Raw genomic sequence first — 25,633 nt, forward strand, 5'->3', positions numbered from 1 at the left:
TTAAAGACTTTTGACTGTATATATATATATATATATATACTATATATACAGTAGCAGAGAGTATTTTTTAAATTTAAAATTTGGGTTGATTGACAGGAAAACTTGTGATCATATTACATGCAAGACACCAGTAGATCAAGCAAAAAAAACACCTTATTGACAAAAATGTTTTGCATTTCCAAATTCAGTGTATAACATATATTAATTTTTAGGAATTAAAAAAAAATCCAACCAAGAAGGGGTTAAAGTTGTGTTAGTATCATGTTTAGTGGAATCCTGTGTACCATTTACTGATTCTAAACCTATTTTGATATGAAGGGAGTGAAAAAGCATGCAACTTAATTTTTTTTTTAAAATTTATGAAAGATGCAGATTTGGATGGAAACATTTTCATAGTTTTGTGATAGAATCACAGAAAATGGAGCACTGAGCATCATATCTTTGATGGAGGCTGTGTAATTGGCCACAGATGTGTGGGCGAGGTCTTAGTATGTTATGTAAGGCTGATTAAGAGGTTTTTGAATCAGATGTTTTACTGATAGATGACAATGCTTGTCTGCATCAAGCAATGTAATGCAGGGTTCGTATGGTCCTTAAAAGTCCTTAATTTTTTCAAAAATGATTTTTGGTCCTTAAAAGTCCTTAATTTTGGCCAAAATGTATAAACGGTCCTTAATTTTGCTCATTTGACATTTCTTATCATTTCTAATGATTGCCATTCTAAGTGTGAATTATGATTTCTCATGAATATGAAATTAAAATTACACGGCTCTTAACCAATCTGTTGGCGGATTTGTGTTGCAAACGATAAAAAAAAAACAATTAGCTACCCGAACGAAAGTTTCGGTGTCTGATTGGCTATTCACCCAATCTTTCGAAACAGGTGTTATACATAAATTTAGGCAGATTGTGACGAAAGCGTGAAGCCGGAAGTTCTTTAAGAGGCGAAAGTGATGATGAATGTGCTCGAGAGAAAAAAAAGGGGGGGGATTTGCCAAAATTAGAGCAATCCCAACCTGGAAGGCCACAACCCTTCCGATGCCAATAGGAAAGAGATACCTGGAAAGTGCATTTTCAATAAACTGTGGCTTCATCAAGCTGACTACAAAGACTGGATATTGATGGATGGCAATCCTTAAATGTGGTCTTTGACTGAAACAAATTGAAATTTCTAGAATGGGAGAATTTCAAATTGAATTCTCAGTGCTGAAAATTCACATGAAAATTAAGTTTTGTTTTATCATTTCAATTTGTTTTTACACTGTTTTGCTTAGCTTAATTTCTGTGTTTGTTTCAATTAAGCCATAAATTAATTTTTTATCACCTTCTACGGAGTTTATTCTCTTTTGCACATACTATATGTATGGGATATCGGGATTATGAGTTTATTTCTGCACAGGGTCTGTTATCGATTTCGCATGAAATCTGTTGGCTCCATTTTGATTTTAGGTCGCCAAGGGCAAATTCGGTAACGCTAGCCGAGAAAAAGTGAAGTTCGAAAATATGTTTTGAAGCTTCAATAGACAATTAAGTATTTGGTTTAAACCCATGTTGTTGATAGTAATGCATAATTTTTGCTAATGGCGATACAATTATTAGTTGAAAATAACTAACTAATTAAAATTTTTTAATATTTTTAAAGCTGAAAACAACTAATTGAAACTAATTTTCCTGAATTAACTAGATGCAAAATTAACTTTCGTGAATTACTAAAGTTATTGGGAAGAAGTTTAACTGAAAATATACATTCTGTATTATATATATATATATTTATACAGTACAAAGTCCGAGGTCTGGACTCGTCGGGACTTCGGTGATCCCAGATTTGAGATTTTTCCGGATATTAGATCATTTTAAATCTACTAAGATGGCACGTAGAAATTATAAAATTGAAAATATGAAATCGTGATTTATGAAATAATGAAGCATTTATGATTTAAAGGGTATCAAAATTTACCAAAGAAAAGAGCTTAATATTTATATATTTACTTTATTAAACATTTCTTTCAATGTGAGTTGTTTGATTTGTTTTCTCTGCTAATACTTTAGACTAATACTATAGACATATAATTTCTTGTTCAGTTATTAAGTTCCATTGTTCAAGTCGTGTATGTGTCGAGAATTCCGAATAACTTGTCAATCAAAATTTTTTCTCGTTCAGTAACCTCTCTGTTACTTTCTTCACTATCGGTAGCTGTATTTTCTGGATTTAGAACCATACTACAGATTTCGTCCTCCGTTAATTGATTGATGATTGGGCATTGTCATCGCAATGAAAAAATTCTGTTTAACTTCGCTAAATTCTGCCGCCTGGTGCGGCCATGCGAGCTCTGGCGCTGGTTCTGGCTTTATGTGAATAACAAATCAGTTATTCTTAATTCAAATAGCACTAAATATAATCGTTTGTCCTATGAGTATCATTAACAAAGTCTATTTTTAGCATAAGGAAAGAAATCTCTACTAAATCTCCCCTTGTCAACATTTTAGCGCATTAAACTTAAATCTGTAATCGGATAATACTCTGTTATTTGGCATCGCTGCATGATTCATCACTCAAGTTGTCATCCGTTGATTAACGTGCGGTGATGAAAGCAAAATACAATAAATAATGATTCACGATTTCGGCATCAAGGATATAAAATATTAGTTGGTGTAAAATTAACAAATGTTTCGGTTTGAGATTATGCCAAGCAGATACGCAGCTATGGAGTCAAGTTACTAATCACACATTTATGCTAAAATAATTATTTCTTCAGTAATAAGATATTTTATTTAGCGCCAAACTGAGATTAAGAATTGGGATTTCCGACATGTTTTTTTATGATGAGGAAAAAAACTAATGCTCGTGCGTAAAGCATACCCCTTCCCTTTAAAAAAGCCCTAAAAAATTGGTTGGTGGTGGCTTTGAGGTCCAGATTTTAGATCATTCCAGATATTGGATGTCCGGATCTCGGACTTTGTACTGTATATATATATGTTCAAAATATAACTTGCCAGTATGGATTCACTCTTTTAAAATAATTCTACTTTAATTAAACTTAAAAGATAATATAATCAATTAATCAATATTGTTTAGGAAATAAATTATATATATAGTAAAAAATGTATATTTTCACTATTCAAGTATTCACTGTGACAAGTATTCTTGTCTTGTCAAATGAACAGGCCTCTGTGGAAAGTAGCTTCTCTGTAAAGCAATTGAAATTGAAAATTTAAGTGACTCATCATACATTTTTCAACGCACAGTATTTGATTACATAAGATTTTCTGGAGGTGTTCTTAATATCGAAATTAATAAAGAAATGAGATCAGCAGCAGCTTCTGCAAGAAGTGGAGTTCGTTATTTAGAAGTTCAATATGTAGAAGAACAAAAATCTTTAACTAAATCTGAAAATTCAAAGAGGAAAAGAAATATTATTGAGGAAGAAATTGATTATATGAAGCAGAAGAAAAAATTTCTTCAAAGGGACATTTAAGATATTAATGAAGAAGTAGATGCTTTAGCAGATGAAGCTGAGACCAGCAGGAACATTGATTTGTTTATCAAAGCAAATGAACTTAGAAGAATAGTTAAAGAAAAGGAAATAGACATAAATAAATTAGATGTTAAAATATCTGAAAAGATTTCAGATTTAAAAGAAGCACAGATGTTTTGTATCTTTTATTGTACAGTTTATTATTCTAATATCTTTCAAAAAACCAAGGAAATAAATTGTATGTTTACAAATCAGATATTTTAATCTGCAAAATATTCTTACATTGTGATTATAATAGTAGTTGACTGTGTTTAAATAAATATCAAGTAAGTTAAATAATAATCATGTAAATCTCTAAAATAGTGACTGTTGTTAGTGTAAAATACACTTATACATGTTTTTCAAGAAATTATGTTCCTAATTTAATATTATCTACTTCATAACTTGTAGGGAGTTAGTTTAATTTTCAAAATTGTTTTATGGTAAGTATTAAATTGAATTTAATAATAGTGCATAATACACACTTCTGTTAGTTTCTTAAAGTGAAATTACAAGCATGAAGTCGGTTGTATGGATAATTGCTTTATTCTATTCATTTTTTTGTTTGCTGATAGGTCCTTAATTTTTTCTTTGATGGTCCTTAAAAGTCCTTAATTTTCATGTAAGGAAATGTGTACGAACCCTGTAATGTCTTCGTGGTTAAGAAGGTACCGTTCGACAAGACGAAACAAAATATTTATTAAAATAACATAAGACATACAATTTTAGTTGGTGCAGTACATCACTCCTACAACATACAATAATCAAGCACCTTGCTCCTCTGTGGCTAAATATTCAACTTCTATAAATATATCAACCTTTTTGAGAGAAGAGGCAAAATGTGACAAGCGCGCTTTGTTCATTGCAAAACAATCATCAGATACTGCATCTCAGTGTTAGAAGGATCAGAAACAAAAGATATCACTTGAATAGATTGGCTCGCTTACTCACCACATTTGAACACAATCTAGCATGCCATATGCCACTAAATTGTAGTTTGCCAAATGTCTTCCTAGGCACTCCAGTATTTGAAAAGGGCAGTTCCTAAAGAATGTCATGCAATTTCACAAGACTTGATCTACAGTGTGGTAAATTCTGCATTGAGGTTTGTATTTCTGTCATACATCATATTAAAGAAAGATTTGTTGGAAGACTGGAGCTCTTTCTGATCACTTTTATGTTTTCGTAAATTCTATGTTTTATTTAGAGGAACTGAATGCTTTTATAAATATTATTTCACATTTTATTCGAAAAAATTTCTGTCATCACTCCTTTTTTCTGTGATGTGAATCATATTGAACTTGCATGAACAAAATCAGTAGAACTTTCATATATACAGAATATTTTTATTTTTTATTATTTCATAAGGCACATAGTTATCAAATTCTTTTTGTCCATAGTATTTTTCTCGAATAATTTACTCATTTTTTCTTTTAATTTTTGACATATTTTCTGATTGTTGGTATATGTGCTCTGAAACACTGATTATTTTAAATAAGAAATATTCTTTGTGAATTAGGAAAGATTAAAATGACCTGTATCTCACTTATTTTAATAAATTCTAATTTACATCTCATTTCTTTAAATAATTTTTCTTACTTTAGTACTTTTAGGAATAGTATGCTCATTATGGCTAAATTTATTTTTTAGGCATTGTCTAAGAGGTCACCCAGGATAATTAGTCAGACTAATAGACCTTTAGCTCCTGTATCTGTTCCTCAAAGATATGTTTCTGTTTTACCAAATGTTAGTATTGTAAGTAAATCTCATTTATTATTTTTTTTTTCTCTTTTTTTAGTGCTGAAAATATATTATGTTTTATACTTCCAATTATTCAGTGGTGTGATATATGAAATTCTTTAAGTAAGAAGAGTGAATTTTCTGAAATATTTTTCAGAAAGTAATCATAAGGGTGAACTTATAAAGGGGTTAATATATAGAGTTTTGCTTAGGAATTTGTTTTTTTTTTAATAATTATATATTTCACAATATTAAAAATATTTCTTTAGTTATATAATACTGGGGAGCAATTTGTAACATAATTTCTGTTGAGTTCGATTTTTGAGTTGTTTTATAGTTTAATAGGCTGCTGATTTCAAAACTGTAGTTAGTTTTCTTCTACTACATCACGTTTTTTCTCTACATGTTATGTGAATTTAACCATTCTCTGTGGCATAGATCATAGGAAGTGCTACTGCTGTCCTGTTGGCTAAGGAGGCCTGTTTTCCATCAACAGAAAGTGTGTTTTTATAATACTCTTGAAAGTGATGATGGATTTGTGAATTGCCATAATGTACACTGATAAAAAAAAAGGGGCAGCAGTGCTATATCTCCCGTTCTACTGGGCCGATTGACAAAATTCAAATTGCATTTTTCATATCACGAAAGTGCGGTTTAGGATATATATTAGATTTATATATAGCACTATTCTAACATAGGTATTTTGACACAAAATCAGACTTTTTCTGAAATAACATACCAATGTTTTTCCATTCTACGACTCAAATTATGGCACAATGCCGAGTTTTGTAAAAATCATACGAGTAGTTTTTAAAATATTAGCTCTCAAAATTTTAGCTCCTATATTTGTTAATTGAATTTGGCAAGTAATAATTAATATCTCTTTTTTATTAAACTTTTTTGATTTTTCCTTTCACATTTCAAAATTTAGGTTCATTCCAAATAAAATTTACCCATTTTTTGTGTTTTATTTTTTTAATTTCTATTTTTAAATAATTTTTATAAAATTTTCAAAAAAAAGTTTAAATTATAATCTATAAAATTTTTACAAAAAATCTTTAAGTAGGTGTATTTCTAAGAATACCTGCAAAAAATTAGACTTTTTTATTCAAAATTTTCTAAGATATACATGAATTTACATATTTTCCAGGGTTCGTACGGTCCTTAAAAGTCCTTAATTTTTTCAAAAATGGTTTTTGGTCCTTAAAAGTCCTTAATTTTGGCCAAAATGAATAAACGGTCCTTAATTTTGCTCATTTGACATTTCTTATCATTTGTAATGATTGCCATTCTAAGTGTGAGTTACGATTTCTCATGAATATGGAATTAAAATTACATGGCTCTTAACCAATCTGTTGGCGGATTTGCGTTGCAAACGATAAAAAAAAAAAAAAAAAAATTAGCTACCCGAACGAAAGTATCGGTGTCTGATTGGCTATTCACCCAATCTTTTGAAACAGGTGTTATCCATAAATTTAGGCAGATTGTGACGAAAGTGTGAAACCGGAAGTTCTTTAAGAGGCGAAAGTGATGATGAAGGTGCTCGAGAAAAAAAAAGGGGGGATTCTGAAAATATTTGCCAAAATTAGAGCAATTCCAACCTGGAAGGCCACAACCCTTCCGACGCCAATAGGAATGAGATGCCTGGAAAGTGCATTTTCAATAAACTGTGGCTTCATCAAGCTGACTACAAAGACTGGGTATTGATGGATGGCAATCCTTAAATGTGGTCTTTGTCTGAAACAAATTGAAATCTCTAGAATGGGAGAGTCAGCGCTGAAAATTCACATGAAAATTAAGTTTTGTTATCATTTCAATTTGTTTCTACACGGTTTTGCTTAGCTCAATTTCTGTGTTTGTTTCAATTAAGCCATAAATTAATTTTTTATCACCTTCTGCAGAGTTTATTCTCTTTTGCATATATGTATGTGATATCGGGATTATGAGTTTATTTCTGCAGAGGGTCTGTTATCGATTTTGCGGGAAATCTGTTGGCTCCATTTCGACTCTAGGTCGCCAAGGGCAAATTCGGTAACGCCGAGAAAAAGTGAAGTTCGGAAATACGTTTTGAAGCTTCAATAGGCAATTAAGTATTTGGTTTAAACCTATGTTGATAGTAATGCATAATTTTTGCTAATGGCGATACAATTATTAGTTGAAAATAATTATATTGTAATTTAGGCATATTTCTGCACTACAGTGCACTCTAGTTAATAAAATGAAATTGAAATTTTTTTCTAAAAGGAATAATAAAGTTTCTAATAACAAATAATGAACAAATATGTGTTTTAATTGAATTGGATGTAATGATGAAACTGAAGGAGCTGTGTTTATTATAAAGTTTATTAAAAGGTTCATTGCTCTTTCTTTCAAATAATTTTAACAAAGCTATAAACCTTATTTTCATAATTATCACTTGTAACAAATATGCCAAATTTCAAAATCCTCCAGTGTATAAATTAAAAGTGCACCAGTGTATGAATTCATGTATATCTTGGGAAATTTTAAATAAAAAACGCGAATTTTTTTGGCAGGTATGCAAATACATCTCTTTTAAGGTGATGGTATAAATTTTATAGGTTATAATTAAAAATTTTTTGAATAATTTATTAAAATTACTGAAAAATACAAATTAAAAAAGTGAGAAAATGTCTGCAAATTTATTTTTGATTTAACCTAAATTTTGAACTGCAAAAGAAGGAATCAGATAAGTTTAATAAGAAAAGAGATTTTAATAAGTATATATCAAATTCAATTAACATTGAGGAGTTGAAATTTTGACAGCTAATTTTTTATAAACTACTTATGTGATTATTACAAAATTTGGCATTTTGGCATAATTTGGTTCATACGAGGGCCATCCAGGAAGTAGATTACGTTTCTGTCTGTGTCCGCTAGGGGCGGGGCTAGCGCGGCCATCTTGGGGTCAGAGCGTTGCGCAGCTCAGTCTGCATCTAGCCGTGCTAGTGAGAGGTTCGTGCTGTGCTCCATTCAGATACTGTGACGGTTTGAAATGTCTGCATTAATTGAAAATCCCGCGAGCTTCGAGGTGCGCTCAGTAATAAGGTTTCTGACTGCAAAAAATTGTAAACCGATAGAAATCTATCGGCAGCTTCGTGAAGTGTATGGGGACAACATTATCACTGAAGGTGGAGTGCGTCAGTGGGTCATAAGATTTCAAAATGGCCGAACCAATGTTCACGACGAAGATCGAAGTGGGAGACCCAGCATAGTGACCGCCGAACTTCTCGAAAAAGTCGATGCTAAAGTCCGTGAAAATCGAAATTTCACAATAACGGAACTTTCTTTGAGTTTTCCACAAATTTCGCGAAGTTTGTTGCACGAAATCATCAGCGAAAAGCTTGGTTACCACAAGTTTTGTGCAAGATGGATTCCAAAAATCTTGACAGAGGACCACAAAAATCAGCGAATGGCTGCAGCGTTGAACTTTTTGGACGCTTACCATAAGGATGGTGACTCTTTACTCGATCGCATCGTTACTGGTGACGAAACATGGGTGAAACATGTGAACTGTGAAACGAAATTGCAATCAATGCAGTGGGGGCACGCAAGTTCTCCCCAAAAACCCAAGAAATGCATGCAAACAATGTCGGCAAGGAAGATGATGGCGACTGTTTTTTGGGACAGAAAAGGTGTAATTTTAGTGGACTTCCTGGAAAGAGGCACTACAATAAACTCTCAAAGGTATTGCCAAACTCTCCAAAAACTCAGAAGAGCAATTCAAAACAAGCGCAGAGGAATGTTGAGCTCTAAGATCTTGTTGATTCACGACAACGCCCGGCCCCACACGGCAAATGTCACTCGTAAAGTTCTTGAATCTTTTAAGTGGGAGTTGTTTCCTCATCCGCCGTACAGTCCCGACCTGGCACCGAGCGACTTCCACCTATTCCCAGCAATGAAGAAGTGGCTGGCTATGCAGCGTTTTGATGACGACGCACAGCTGCAAGAAGAGGTAACGAAGTGGTTGAAGGCGCAGGCGGCCGAATTTTTCGACGAAGGAATTTCCAAGCTCGTACATCGCTACGATAAATGCCTTAATTTGTATGGTGACTATGTAGAAAAGTAGTATTTGAGTGTGGCTTTCATCTGTATATAATAAAATTTGTTTCCTATACTTTGTTTATTTTTTTATTCCAAAACGTAATCTACTTTCTGGATAGCCCTCGTACAATCGAAATATAAGGTAAACAATGTGTCATTTCACTTAAAACCAAAGTGCCTTAGTAAGGGATCTGATCTCTCCTAACTGCAGTCGTTGCATTGCACCATCTGCTGATACCTAACATTAGATTATTTAACAGTTCTTGGGATAAGAATTCCCATTCTTCAAGCAGCATCTGTTTCAGTTGTCTGATGTTGTTCCGAAGGTATGCCATTCATGTTCAATGAGATTTAAATCAGGTTAGCATATTGGCAAATCCGTTCTATGTACATCTTCACTTTAGATTGCTCCTTAACAGCATGACTGCTGTGTGGGCATCCATTGTCATCTACAAAAGCAATTTCAGGACAATAGCATCCCAAAAAAGTTGCACATGAGGAAGGATAACTTCATCACCTTAATGATCTTTAGTAAATGATCCTCTTATGAAAAATGTACAGCTTTGTCCATTCATGCAACATAATTCCTCCCCATATAAGCATACCAGGACCACCTCCAAACAGTCTCTTTCTTAAAATTGATAATAAAATGAAATTAGATTTGAGATATGTTGGGGATTCCATTTATGCTAGAATCACCAAGCGACACATTTTAAGAGTTATCGAGTAACCAAGAAAGTGTGTGCACTTTTTGGCACTCCCAAAATTAGGCCACGAAAATCTTAAAACACCCATTTCACCATTAGCTTCAGTTACAGCTTGTTCCCAATGAGACACAAGCTTATAAATGTCCATTTTGAAAAAAGTCCTTTTTTTCTGGAGTAAAAAAATTGTGATACAGCTTTTCTAACATCATTGTGTTTTCGTAACTGTTGTTCCCACAGGTCCTACAGGTTCCAGCTGTTCCATGACCCAAACAAGGTAATATTCAGATGGGGTGATGAGGAGTAGGGTGGTGGAGGCAGAATCCAGGACTAATCCACCAAGCACACAGTATTGCTTTCTTTTAATGAACGCCTGGTTTAGCAGGCAATGAGACCGAACCAGAAGTCTGCCAATGATGTTTCATTTTAAGATTATTCATACATGATCCATTTTTCATCACATGTCAAGATTTGGCCCTGGAGCAAGACTGTATTATGGCACAATAGCAAAGACAAGCAGATGTTCAACCATTGGAGCTGGTTCTCCTTGGACAGGATGCGAACAGCCCATTTGTTTAGTTTCCATATCATCCCAAGGTTGTGAAGATGGGATTGAATGGTTTCATCAGATACTTCAAACTTGTGTGTAAGCTCCTGCCAGGTTTGATGAGGATTCTGCTTGATTTCCTCCTCCAGCTGGATTTTGTCAAGGGTGGATGGACAATTAAAATTAACATGAGGCTTGTCTTCAAGGCTCTCATTTCAAGAAGAAAATAGGCTGAACCACTTTTGAGCAGTCTGTTCACTCACTGATGTCTCTCCAAGCATGGAGCATGTTTTTAAACAGAATCTGTAGCTTTCTTTCCTAATTTGTACAAGTAAAGCAAAACAGGCCTCAAAATCACCTTTTCCAATAATATGCTGTTTGAAGCATTTCCTACAAAACCAATAGCGAAACATGCAATGCACTAAACAACTTTCTACTGAATAAGGTTTGAAAGGAGTGTAAACATATGGTGTCATCAGAGTCAATTTGACCACACTAACACACCAAAAGTAACTGTTCTAAAAACCATACAAACTTTCTTGGTTACCTGGTATTTCAAAGATATATGATCCATGCGGAATGATTAGTCCCCTTTGTTGTAATCACAGTGAAAATTCTGCCTTTGATAGATGTGGGAATATGGTCTAAAATTGGACGAAGATTTGCCCGGTGACTTACAGAATAAATGGAGAGCTTGGTGTTCTGAACTTTGTGAACTTGAATTAGTATCTCTTAAAAGAAAACTTTTTGAAAATGAAGTTTACCTTAGGAACGTAACAGCATATGGGGCTGTTGCTTTCCTAAGGTAAATGAATTGCAATGGCCAAATTGAAGTGAGCTTTACTATATCCAAAAGCAAGGTTACTCCTTTAAAAACATTGACTCTTTCAGGATTAGAGTTAACCCCTTCACAATGACATGTTGCTCGACTGAAAACTTTTTTCAGCCAGGTGATGCACTGGTGCATTGGCACTTGCATTGATCTTCTAGATGGGTGTGTCATATATGCACTTTTAAATGTACATGTTCTTTTAGTATTTTTTTAAATCGCTAGGTGTTGCCGCATGTCCACTACAATTAGCTTATTTGAACACATGCTGTGTCCATGAAGTACTTTCTAAATGTGGTGATTTGTTTAGATGTACAAGCAGATGATATTATGTAAATAAAACCCAGCTGACCAACACTTGGAGTTTCACATGATATAAACAGTAAAGAGTTTCTGATGCTTTTGTATATATATAATGATACAGCAGGCATTTCTGTAGCAGAGTAGTAAGACTGAATCCAATGATGACACAAAAATGATTTATCTTTTAATTGCACATCTTTATTCCATTCGAATGGCAGATTTGAGATTAACTTCTCCAAATTATATATTCCATAATGATTTAAACTAAGTACGATGAAATTTTATGCTTTCTGCATCATCAATATTTCTAACAAAGGAAAGATAGCAGAAGAAGCTCCCTCTCCAATTGCGCTATGCACCTCGCTGCTGCTTATGCCATCTTTCCTTTGTTAGAAATATTGATAACGCAGAAAGCATAAATTTCATCGTACTTAGGTTAGATCATTATGGAATACGTAATTTGGAGAAGTTAATCTGAAATCTGCCATTCGAATGGAATAAAGATGTGTAATTAAATGATAAATAATTTTTGTGTCATCATTGGATTCAGCCTTACCACTTTGCTACAGAAATGCCTACCGTATCATCACAGTTATTATTTTAAAATGCATAGATGATGACACTGGAACTTTAACAGCTTACGATACTGTGTAGATGACCGAGAAGACCGTAGTGGCTGGAAGGCGGCAGAGTGGAAAGAGAATGATGACACAATTTAGCACAGTATATCTTGAAAAATCACAATCTTTTTTTTTTTTTTTTTTTGTTACGTATATCAAATCATCCTTTTTTCAGACAAGATGTTTCCTAATTATGTTTGAATACAGAAGTTGCATTTTGAAGTACGACGTCGTTTTAAGCAAGTAAGCAGCAGCAGCATACATAAAAAGCATCTTGCTGGCAGGGGAGCTTAGGTGGAAAAGGGGAAAGTATCATAGAACTTCAGAGGAAGAAGGGTGGGAGTCAGAGAAGTTTCAGTTCAGAGTTTTGGTGTACAATTAATTTGATTGGACAAGTGGTATCTGCATTAAAACATTATGTAAGATATAAAAATCTGGAACCTGTGAGAAGAGATGAATTTAGGGGTAGATTACCAAATTTAGAATGTTAATTTTGAGGTCGCCAAATATTTTTTTGAAACAGCTGTCATATTTTGTTTTATCTTACATATATATATATATGGGAAGTTTGGGAGTATAGCAGTGTTGTATAAATAGTTTGTATTCACTTTGCATCTGCTTTAGATAGAAGATGTAAGTTTCAACAGAAAAAGAGTATATTCAAATTGTAAATCTTATGAGTGTATATTTTGACACCGAAGATTCTAGATTTTTAGAATAAAAATTTTGATACCAAAATTTTGTCAGAGACCGAATTAGAAGTTTGTTTTGCTTTCACCTCATAATCCAGCAGTACAGTGGCTACTTCATCATGAACTCGATCTGTTAAGTAATTGAAACCTTGTGACTTTGTGATGGGAATTTTGAACCTTGTGATGGGAATTGCAGAAGTAAACTGAATTCAAAGTTATGTGAATGAAACTGATTTTTTTCACCATTTTTTTTTTTTTATAATCTAATGAATGTAATAGTTGAAGAAACTAATAATTAATTTCAATGAACAAAAGGTAAGTGAAAAGATGTGCCTAAAATGAGGGGATTCTTAGGATTAATTATTTCGCTGGGAATAATTAAAAAGTTCTAACTGAAGATGTGTAACTCATGAAATGATAGCGGCTAAATTATCACACACTGTTTCCTTTCTGAATCATTTATAATATAATATTTAATCATATATTTTATTATTTTTACGTATGTTTAGATATAGATTTACATAAGTTTTACCACATTTCATCAAGATAAAAATATGTTATTTACATTTAGATTTTAATTAAATTTTTCTCAGAATCTCTTGATATTCTATATTAATGATTATATTATTGTTAGATACTATTACAGAAATAATCAAAACAATTGATTAAAAAAACGTTTAAGTTAGTGATGCAAAATACATTGTCTTGTGAGGTTGTACTACTGCAACAACACACCATCTTCAGGGTGAGTTGCTCTACGAGATGCTAAGCAGCATGTCATAGCATAAGAGGGTTAAGTGCTAATGCATATATGATACACCCGTCACGAAGGGGATGGTGCTCCCCCCTTGCTGCACGTTTAGGAAATTAATTACAAGGTCTCTTCTCTGATTTTACGAAACAAATTTTCTTATGGAGCAACTCTCTAATCTTCCTTCTTTGGTTAATAGGACCATCTAAACGATTCAAACCATTTGTAGCCAACGGAGTAGCTCAAGTACAGTAACTGATTCTACTGGAGTTTTGGAACCATTGCAGTGGCTCCGACAAACCTGTGGACTTTGCTATAAGAGGAGAATTTGGTAAGAGGATTCTGACCAGTTCCCTAAGGTGGTCAGGCCCTGCCTGGTTATCTAGATCACTTTAGTTGTCGCCTGTTCAAGCATGGCCCCTCAAAATAGCCCATGACTAAACAGCCCCAACAAATTTGCTCTGACAAAATAACTACAAACTAAATGGCCTTTACCAGATAACCTCAACAAAATAGCCCCAAAGCAATAGCTAAGCCTAGTTATATAATTATATAAAATTAATTATATTAAAATATATTTGTAAATATTAGTAAAAAATGAATCTTGACAGTTGACTATATTTACTATACAACACATTTTAAAAATTGTATATGAACATATTAATAGAAATTCTAAATGCAGTTTGGCAATTCTCTACGTACAAAATTACATTTCATGTGTTTGTTTGATTTGGGACAGTGCTTATGGCAAGAAGTGCAAGAACTGAATTTGGCGGAAGCTTATGTAAATAATGCAAATGTGTATGTTTTTGTAAAAATGTTATTGTTGAGTTTTGTACAAGTGCCTGATGTTATCAGAGTATTTGAAAAATTAATTGAAATTTGCCCAAATGAACTTGACCCCATAATCAATTACTGGGAAAATACAAATGTAGGACGAATATGATGCAACCAGCAAGCACAACCACAGTTTGCAATAAATATGGGGAATGTTCATGAGCATGTCATCAGTGGTCTTCTGAGGACAAATAATTCGGTAGAAGGGAGGCATAAGGCATTCTAGCACTGTAGATTGCCATCATTAATCTGTTTACAAACTCGTTGATCATTTCCGAAAGAAGCAGGATATGGTGGAAACCCGGTTAACACAACTAGCTGCAAGTATTCACAACATAGGCACTAGCAAAACTAAGTATGTGCAACTAAATTGATATCTGCAAGCATTAGTGGAAAATTATGCAAATAATGGAACATGTAGACTTGCTTCTTAGTATTTCACATAACCTTGAAATGTAATTTTTGTAAAGAATATGGTAAGGAACAGAAACCTTAAAGTCTTGTAGAGAATTACCAAATGACATTTAGAATTTCTATTGGTATGTCCATATAATTTTTAAAATGCATTTTTTAATAAATATTTTCAACTGTCAAAATTAATTTCTTTACTAATATTTACAAATGTATTTTAATATTATTAATTTTATGTAATTATGTAACTAGGTTTAGCTATCACTTTGGGGCTGTTTAGTGTAGGGCTATTATGACAGGATACTGTGATGAAGTTATTATACTGAACGAGTGATGGACTGCAGTGATTAATTCAATGGTAACTGGTCCAGGTGCTAGAAATTCACATCTGTCGTTATTGGACATTAATGACTTCAGTGAAGTAGTGGACTACTGCATGTTATAGTATGGATTATTTGAAGGTTTGTGCACAACTCTAAATCTGATTCTTCAAAATTAAATGGACCTCTATGTTCGTCAGAACTCAGCTTTGCATTTTTGGATCAAAGATACTGAGTCAAACATTACAGAGGTTACCCAACGTTTTTCTAAAGTAATTACTTTTGTTATGTATTTGAAGATATTTTATTTTATAATTATTTACCTTTATATTTTGTGTGTTAACATTTTATTTATTTTTTAGTGCTGTGCTAACTGAGTGTTTATATTTTACTGTATCACAATCTAGACTGGAAATAAACTAGTACCGGTGGTGAATACATCAAATCCTTTGCAGTCTTCTGGTTTCTCACAACCTGTAGTTGTTTTCTCTACTAATAAACCCAAATCAGTCACTAATTCTAATCAGTGTATTGACTTAACTAGGGAGGAATCTTCAGCATCAGCTCAGAAATCAGCATCTGTTTCCAGTACTGGTAATTATATTTAGTTATCATTTTAACATCATGATTTTATTAGTGGCTTATGTAATTTTGTGTCATTAGGAGAATAATTTTTCTTATAAATTAATTCAGTTTAAAGTTTTTGTGGCTGTTTACGTTTTCAGTTGGAAAGTTAGCATACAGAAATTTTTAATTTTTTTGTGATATTTTTATGATATTTTATGGTTATATAAAAAAGAGATAGAGGGCGCTGCGCCGTCCGTATGTTTAGCTAATTAAGAGTTTTCAGCAGAGAGGGTTGAGAGGTAGATGAGAGTGGTTAAAAGAAGTATAAACCAGTTATCCTGTAATCTGTGCTATATAATATTTGTACTTAGTCTTCTCTTCATTAAATAGATTTAGTTAAAGGAAAGTGTCTTTGTTTGGCCAATAGAACACAAGAACCACCGATAATAGAAGATGTAAGTAAGTTATTACAATGGTAAACACTGTAGAAGTACTGATAAGGTTAAAGCTGGGAGAAATAATTTAATTTCTCAATAATTAGGAAATTCCTTTCTCTTTATGTTTGTACATGCTAAAAAATAAATCTAAAATATAATAATATAGCTAATAGACTAGCAAAAGAGGGTACTTCCAAGCCTCAGGTTTATGCTGAACCTTTGACCTAACTTGAACTGTACTGCAGACGAAGTTCTTTAATGATTCCTGGAGACAGCTACCAATACACTCAAGCATCATAGTACAAGTCCTGGTGCTGCTATTGGTTTCATGGACGATAGGAAGGACCAAACGGCTTTGGCTCGCTTGACTTCAGGACAATTTAAGGACCCTCAGATATTCCTGTGGTAAAAAAAATTTTTCCAACTTGTGTCAAATGTAAAAACAAAGAATCTGCTGTGCAACATCAACTTGTGTTTGCCTGGGTGCATGAAAATCTGCTGAAGAGATATAATTTGGTATTGGAAGATATGAAGGCAAATGAACTTATGAATCAGACCTGATTCAGATCAGAGGGAAGAAGACATGCTAAAATTATTCATTTAATGTAATTTTAAGCATAGATTTATTTTAATGAAATCAAGTTGTTTTTAAAACAGTTGAGATTCTCTGAAGATACAAAATTGTGAATTAAAATATTCAAAGCTTCATTTTTTAATTGTGTTTATTAAACATGTTTGCTGGTTATGTGCTCTCTCAGATTATTGCATGTTTGGAAATATATAGAGCTATATTTTTTTTAATAAACCGGTTCAGTCTGCAACTATTTTCCAAAATATTTTAATGACAACTTTCCAAAATATTCCAAAATCTGAAATGCTTTCGACAGTAGTGGATTTTGTAATTAGACCATTTAAATAAAATATGTTATGATGCAAACTCCCTTTTTAACTGTCTGTTCATTTGTTGCTTCAAAATGCTTTGCTGGTAATATTTTATTATGTATATCAGCCTACATCTGCCCACCAGTGACCAGTTGTTTAAAAGTGCTGAACACTTTTAGTTAGACTCATTTTCTAATTCTAGTATATATTGTATGTATAGTTTTTGTGGTTTTTTCCCATGCATAACATATTTAGAGCTAGTTTCCTGTAGAAAATCCTTCACAGAGGCATCCCCTCTTGGCCAGATAGTTTCTGTGTGCTTTCTCTCAATCAAATGAACCAACAAACTTCATCCATTGTAGGATCCAATCTAGGATTAAGTTTTTCTTTATGTACAGTAAACTGTATTATACTTTTGTATTTATTTTTAAGTTATGAAAAATATACCTTTGTGCATTTTTATACCTGCCTGCTCTTCAAATTTCACCGAGAGACTCCATTTTTTCCATCAGGTCTCCTAATTTCAGAGTAGATCATTGAGTCTCTTGGTTTTTAAATTTTAGCCTTTATTAAGGAAGCTGTTTCCCAGAAATAAATGAAATTTATTGAATTTATGAAACTTAAATTGTACTGATTATTTTCTCCTACCTTTAGTGACTTTTTCAGCATAATTTTTCCTATTTTTAGTCCAAAGGGGCAATATGCCCTAAAGGATTATTAATTTTGTTTTGGCATTTCACGTTGAAAACTTTAAAAGGCTGTATCACTTTTTAAATTGTTGCCACCATATATTATCGCTCTGTCTTATAGTAAAAGAAATTAAATAATGAAGAATCTGCATAACTTGATGTACGTTTCTCGCATTGTGATCAAACAACAGTACCTAGAGCCATCAACATTTGAATAACGTAATTTTCCATAGAATATGGGCATGTGGAAACCCTAATTTGAATTTGAAATTTGTTTTATTATCTATTTCAGATTTTGTAACTCTTCAACGAAATTTTGATTAAGAAACTAAATGATTTAAAAATGAGCAATGGCAACGCTGTACAGGGGGGGGGCAGAAATTATATCTCTATCGTGCGAAACTCTGTATCGGAAATTCTAATGATATGCTGATTTAAAAATTAATTTGCAATACTGCTGTTGAACTGAATTTTATGGTTTCAGTGTGAAAAATATGATATTTAATAAATAATGGTGACACACAAAACGTTAAAGCCCATTTGGACATAATTTAGAAACTAAAACCTTTCAGATTTTTTGATTTTTCATTTGTCCCCCACTTTTTTTTTTTTTTTTTTTTAAATTTGAAATATCTTAATTTACTGTAGACATTTGTAGAACATGATGATTAAGCCAATGTTTAATCAGTTAATAATTGTATTCAGCTCTGTTTAACACTGTTCTATGCTCTTTGGAAATTCTTCAAAAATACTGATAAAAAACATGAATAGGACTCTTGAAAATTTTTTTAAATATTTGGTTGTTAGAACAGTTTAAAACTGCAAAGGGGCATCTTATTTATGCAAAGAGTTTTATCTGCTACAGCTGTGTACTAAAACACTGAGAAAAGTGCAAATTTGCCAGCTTTTATGATTTTTATGAAAACTGCTGTAATTTGTGACATGAAATTTTCTTTTGGGGGGGGGGAGAATTTCCTATTTTTTTAGAAGTACAAAAAAATTGTCTCAGTTAGATGATTCAGCCAGCACATCCACTTTCAACAAATGTGCCTGTTTTCAGTTTTGAACTTTGTAAGTGCTGTTTAACTTTGACTAGATTAATTGCTAAGTATTGATGATTTAGTGTAATGAAAGGAAACAATTTTTAAATTAATATTTGCATTACAATATAAATTTAAAAAAAATTATGGGTTTCAAAAATCAAATGATGACCTCTGAAAATGCAATTTAAAAAAATTAGAGAAGAGAAATGAAGAAAGTAAATACTATCAGCTTATATTGTATCAAACCAACAAACAAGTGTGGGATCTAAAGAAAACCTTTTATGTTTTGTATAGAACATATTCTGATAAATATATCATAAATTAAAGAACCTCACTTGGCTGGATTTCAGATATCTAGAACTGCAATTAACAGACTTCTTTTTCCCCTGCAGTCAAGAATGATAAAATTTGTTGTTATTTTTATCTTTGAATTGATTTAATCAGTGTAAAAATGTTAAAGTGCATATTTTCCAGATTAATATTAGAATTATAAGTTAGTTGGTTTAGTGCATTAGAATTACAAATTTATTGTAATGTGTAAATGTGAAAATTAATTATTATAAATTATATGATAACAATAAGAATTAATAATTTAATTTTAATTAAATAGAATAGACTATGCATTTTGTTTCAATATAATATCATATAATCAAATATAAACTGCTTTTTTCTCTTTAATTTTAGTGCTATATAAATGAATGATATATGTTTAGTTTCAGGAATTATGTGAATAAAAAAGTTTCGTTTTCTCAGTTTTTCATAGTTGAAGCAAAAATAGGTTACGTTATGTAGGGAAGTGAAAAAAGAATTCATTGTTTAATTTTCTTGAAAAAGTTGTGTTTTTCTCTATATCAATGCTGTGACTATATAATCTTTGTTGAAATAAAATGTGGTAAGTAAAGAAATAAAATTTTTTTACTTGCATTGCAGTAAATGCTAAGAACAAGAGAGAATTCAGTTTGTACAGATCTTTAATACTGTTTAAAGTATGTACTTTTAAACGCACATTTTGTGTGTTCCCCCTTCACCTAAAAATACAGCATACCTAGAAAACTGAGTCTCAAAATTTGACATGTGAATGAATATTTTTTAGCTAGACATGAAAATTATAGAAAATGCTGAGCCAGTGTGTGCAGAGAACAAGGTTGCTGCATCGATTTGTATTGTTTGTATGGTAGAGTTGTTCAAATAAGAAAGTAAGAATGCCTTCTAATTGCACCTACTGACCGTACAGCTAATCATGCAAGTGTGAGAGAAGTTATGTCATTGCCTTCAGGGAAATGGATTGCTTTTCCCATTATGAGACAGTCAGATGTTGATGTTACCAGTAATTCCAGTAGAGTATCTGTAATCAACCATGAAGACAATAACTTTAATGACAGCTTCATTTAGTAATACCACTCGCTAAATGCTGGAGAAGTACTAAGCTTCTCATTTCTTTCTTCTGCTACATAAAAATTGTACTCTGATGAGGGCTGTAATTAGTATACTGATAACTTCATTGTTAGCTATTCAGCCATGCCTTTGATGACAGAAGGATTGTGTGATAGTGGAAACTGTAGTAAGTACACTGACAACTTCACTACAAGCCATTCAGAATAATTTCCCTGCATGTCCTGGATATGTAGTATCACTTGCAACAAGAAATGGCAAAGGCTAGACTTCAGTGTCATTGTATACTGTCGTGTTTACAATTAACTCCTGATTATCAACAGCGATGCTTAAGTGTTGCGGTCACAAAGCATGTATTAAGTAAGAGTACTTTTGTTTCCTTGATTCAGATAAAGGATCTGTGTGTGTATGGAGGAGGTTAGCCAATACTCTCTTTTCCACATTATTTTGGAGCATATAATATTTGAATAGTCCTTAAAATTTCCTAGAATTTTGGAAATGATCCATCCATCCACCTTCTTTGTTTACCATTCTGAGTGTGAATTAATATTTTGCATGAATATTGAACTAAAATCTTGCTGCTTTTAATAGAGCCATTGCAATTTGATGTTGTAAACAACAAGAAACAGCTATTCCAGGTTAAAAGTTTGGGATGTGTGATTTTACCTAACTTTTAAAAACGTGTTGTCAACTACTATTAACGCTGTAGGGGAGCGGAATTCTTTTACTTCAGCTTGACCTTATGGTCCTGCCTTGATTGGATCTGCTCAAATGCCATTAAGAAACCTGGAACATTTAGAGCTTTCCTTTGAAAAAAAAAAAAAAAAAAAAGAAAAGTTGAGCAAAAATATATCAATAAATATAAAATAAAAGGTTTGGTAGTAGTTGGCTATTTAAGAAAAATTTTTTGTCAGAAAAGGATTCTGTCAAAGTAAATCCAGGATTAATGTATGTCTGCCAACTTTTATGATTTTTTTTTTTTTTTTCCCCCCCATGATTTTTACAAAAACTGCTTTAACTTTTAGATCTTTTGTGTGAAATTATTTTCTTTATATGAAATTTGCAATTTTTTATAAAAGCCCTAAAAGTAGTGTCACTTTGTTTATTTGGTCAATAGTTTGCATTTAAAGTGTGTACATTTAGCATGCATTTGGTTACTACATTTTGCTGTAACATTTGATTTTGATTTGGTATATTTGGACACATTACTATTTAAACTCATTCTACCTATTGCATTAAAAACAACTTCCTCCTTTTTGTTGTGCATTGCTATGTTTGGTGATTTATCAATATTTTGATAATTTAAAGATCAGTTTGCAAAAATTTTGATTCAATGGTTTGTAAATTTTATGACATTTTTTTAAACAAGTGTAATAGCATGATTGTGACGACATTGAATTTAAATGAAATCTTATTTTGAGTAATATATATATAATTTTTTTTTTATTTAGTATATATAGAGTATGCTTTAAAGATGTACGAAAGGGTATATAAATTGTTCATTAATAGTTGATTGCTATAAGTCACATATGAGTGCTATAAGTTGCATTCCTTCCCCTTTTTTATGTGAACTAAACAGGAGTATCAACTTGTGTTTATTATAGAATATTCTTTGTATAATAATATGCTGAAAATAGAGTTCATAAGTATAGATACGTTGTCTAATTTTGATCAAAAAGTGGGTAATATTTAGTTATGTAATTAGAATATATCTTTCTGTAAATGCATTTAATTTAAAATTTTATATACTTATTATTTCTCTCCCTACAGTTGCTTCTATGCCAGCTGTACCATCTACTGTCTCAAAAGTCAATCATCTTCCTTCCTTGGCAAATAACTCAAACTTATTAGTGCCCATCAGCAATTTTCTTCAGATAATTCCACCTTCACAAAGTATTTCACAGACGTCTCTGAATAATCCTATGCAGATGACACGACAAAGTTTCATCCCACCTTTGCAATCAGGTCTCATTGGACAACGTGCTGTAGCAGTGCAGTTGAATGTAGGGCCACGCAACATTCCAGTGCAGTCTTTTAACCAACGTTTGCCAACTTATTTTTTACGTGTTACTAATCCAGGTAAATGTCCTGTGAATAGACTGAAAATATGTATAAAAATTCATTCTGTGAACTGACTCTTGTATCTTATTTTTTCCTCATTTGGATTGACTGTAAAATGAAACTTAAAGAGAGAAAATAACAAGAATCACACTGTTATAAAATATTGTAGCTGTGACTTTTTTAAAAAGCATTATATATATACAGTGGTGGCCAAAATTGTGGACACTTTTTGGAAATTTTTATGTTTTTGAACTTTGTATGCTTATAGAAAATGTTACGTTTCGCAAAATGCAAACTTGTATATATCATTTTAAAGAGAATTTACTACTGAATTCATTACAAAACACAAAATTCAATTATTTGCAATACAAAAAAAGTTATATGTACTTTAATATAAATAAAAAACACAGTTATGAAGTGGTTTGTAATGTCTAGCTTTCCTGGCCAATCACTGTTCTTGTTCTGAGAACAAATCAAATGTTAGTAACTGGCAGTAGAAGCTGACATCATGTTTACACTTGAAGCAATTCATTATTTTGCTTTGTTCTGTAGAAGGAGGACCTGTTTCTTATACACTGCAATTACAAGTAGGAATTTTTGTAAAAATTTTTAATATTTAGTCAAGAAGCAATGACATCAAATAAAAGAGTAGATTGGACACCTAGAAAGAGATGTAATATTATTGTGTTACGAGAAAGTGGTCTTTCCTATGCTGAAATTGCAAAACAGGTGGGTGTTTCAGTGACTACATCTGGATTCCGAAAGTTTTGTTTATGATATCAGGAGACAAATTCAATAAAAAACAAAGAAGGGAAAGGCCGAAAAGGTGCACCATATCTATTGATGACAGAAGAATAAAAAGGCTATGTCTCCAAGATATAAAAATGTCATCAGCGACCATCACAAGTGATCTGAATGATGCTGGTGTTTCTGTCAGTTCAAGAACAATCAGGAGATTATTAACACATGTTGGACTGAGATGTAGAATTCCACGAAAAAAGCCTTATCTTAATTTTCAGCAACGATAAAAAAAGACTGCAGTGCGCAAAGGAACACATTAATTGGACAGATGATCAGTGGTCACAAGTTATATGGTGTGATGAAACTAAGATATCGTTATTTGGTAGTGATGGGCAAAAATATGTAAGACGTAGAATAGGAGAAGAGTTACATCCTGACTGCATTCAAGCAACTGTGAAGAACCCAGTTAGTGTTATGATTTGGTCATGCATGTCAGCAGATGGTATTGGTCGCCTTCATGTCATCGATGGGACACTGAATACATTGACACTATTCTAGAACCAAAACTACCTTCCATCAGAGATCTCTTTCCCAACAATGCTTCGTTTATTTTTCAGCAGGATTCTGCTCCTTGCCACACGACCAAAATATCGAAAGAGTGGTTTTGTACAAAGAGCATTAAATTGTTGTCATGGCCAGGAAAAAGTCCTGATCCCAATCCTATCAAAAATTTGTGGCACCGTTTGAAAACTATTGTCCGAATGAGGCACCCATCAAATAAAAGGGAGCTAATTGAGGCTATAATTGTTTCCTGCCATCATGTAATAACGAAAGAAGAGCTTAAAACTCTTGTGAGCTCAATGAAACTTCGATGTGAAGCTGTGATAAAAAATAAAGGGTACTCTACTAAGTACTGATAACTCACTGCAATCATCACTATCTAATGTATATCGATAACTATTATTGTTAAACTTTTTTTGTGTTGCAAATAATTGAATTTTGTGTTTTGTATTGAATTCAGTAATAAATTCTCTTTAAAATGATATATACAAGTTTGCATTTTGTGAAACGTAACATTTTCTATAAGCATACAAAGTTCAAAAACATAAAAATTTTCAAAAGTGTTCACAATTTTTGCCACCATTATATATATATATATTAATTGAAAAAGAAAATGTAAAGCGAACTGGTAATTAGACGAAATATATATGTATATACGAGGCGTATTCGGAAACTAAGTACCGTTTTGAGAAAAAAAAAATAGTAAAAGAATTTTTTCGAATCCAATTTTATTTGTAAATGAAAATACATGTCTTAAACTATTTTTCAGCATAGTTTTCACCAATGATCAAACACTTGTCATAACGGGTGACCAGTTTTTGTATACCATCGTCAAAGAAACTTCCCGCCAGTTTCGATAACCACGACTCCACAGCATTTTTCGTGTCATCGTCAGATCCAAAGCACTTGCCACCAAGCTCGCGCTTCATGTGCAGGAACAAGTGATAGTCGGATGGCGCAAAGTCCGGGCTGTACGGCGGGTGATCGAACTGCTCTATTTGCGAACTTGTCACTATTTGGTTAAAAAAGTTTTCTTCCTCATCACTGTACCGCGTGAGAAATGTCAGGGCACTACCAAGTCGCTTTGTTTTGTGAACATCGGTGAGCATTTTCGGAACCCATCGGGAACACAGTTTGCGATAATTCAAGCAGTCAGACACAAATTCGAACAAGATAGTACGTGAAATTTGTGGAAATGCCTCTGAAAGAGTTGTCATTGTGAAGCGTCTGTTCTCATGAATTGCTTCATCAACTTTCCTTACCAAATCATCGGTGACATCAGAAGGCCGACCACTCTGAGCCTCGGCGTGGACATTTGTTCGACCTGCATTAAACATTCTTACCCACTTTCTCACCATTCCATCACTTATCGCGTATTCACCGTAAACTTCTGTCACTTGGCGATAAATTTCGGCCGGTTTAACATTCCTCGCGTTCAAAACTTTAATCACGGCACGAATCTCAGTCAGCGGGTGAACTAATTGTCTTAAATATTTTTAATGTGCACAGCAAACTGAAAACAACATAGAGCAACCAAAATGGCGACAATTGAAAGTCAGTGAACAAGAAAGACTAGTGCGCATGCGTGGGACACCTACCATAGCGCTGCGACGGCGTTTGAATGAAATGGTACTTAGTTTCCGAATACACTACATACATATTATTATAAGCAAAGTTGTAAGAACTATACAAAAAAGACCAATTTTGGTCAAAAATATTTTGCGCAATGTGCTGCAAAATTAAGGAAATGGGAAGAGAAATTGTAGTTAGCTCGCCAAAAAGTTACCAAAAGCTGTGGCTCTAAGAGAAATCCAACATATGCATATTCACTAGTTTTTACAAGTTCGAATAAAAAAAACTATATGTTAAGTAATTTCAGAAATTTTAACACAGTTTTAAAAAAACTAATTAAATTGAATGAGGTGATAT

At 32.7% G+C, this 25,633-nt stretch overlaps 1 protein-coding gene across 4 annotated transcripts in view; it reads left to right on the forward strand.

The window, feature by feature from the left end:
* LOC118199488 (uncharacterized) overlaps positions 1–25,633 on the forward strand; it is a 140,460-nt gene that overhangs the window by 91,611 nt on the left and 23,216 nt on the right. For 3 of the 4 annotated variants that reach the window (XM_085824869.1, XM_085824871.1, XM_085824872.1), the window contains 3 exons: positions 5,166–5,270; positions 15,739–15,925; positions 22,112–22,420. In XM_085824869.1, the coding sequence (XP_085680995.1) occupies positions 5,166–5,270; positions 15,739–15,925; positions 22,112–22,420 (601 nt within the window). The remainder of the gene's footprint in view (positions 1–5,165; positions 5,271–15,738; positions 15,926–22,111; positions 22,421–25,633) is intronic. The other variant, XM_085824870.1, reaches the window with a different exon arrangement.

The sequence above is a fragment of the Stegodyphus dumicola genome, chromosome 10 (genome assembly GCF_044657685.1).
Source record: "Stegodyphus dumicola isolate Sdum_Otavi_A_Nest chromosome 10, ASM4465768v1".
NCBI classification, from domain to species: Eukaryota; Metazoa; Arthropoda; class Arachnida; order Araneae; family Eresidae; genus Stegodyphus; species Stegodyphus dumicola.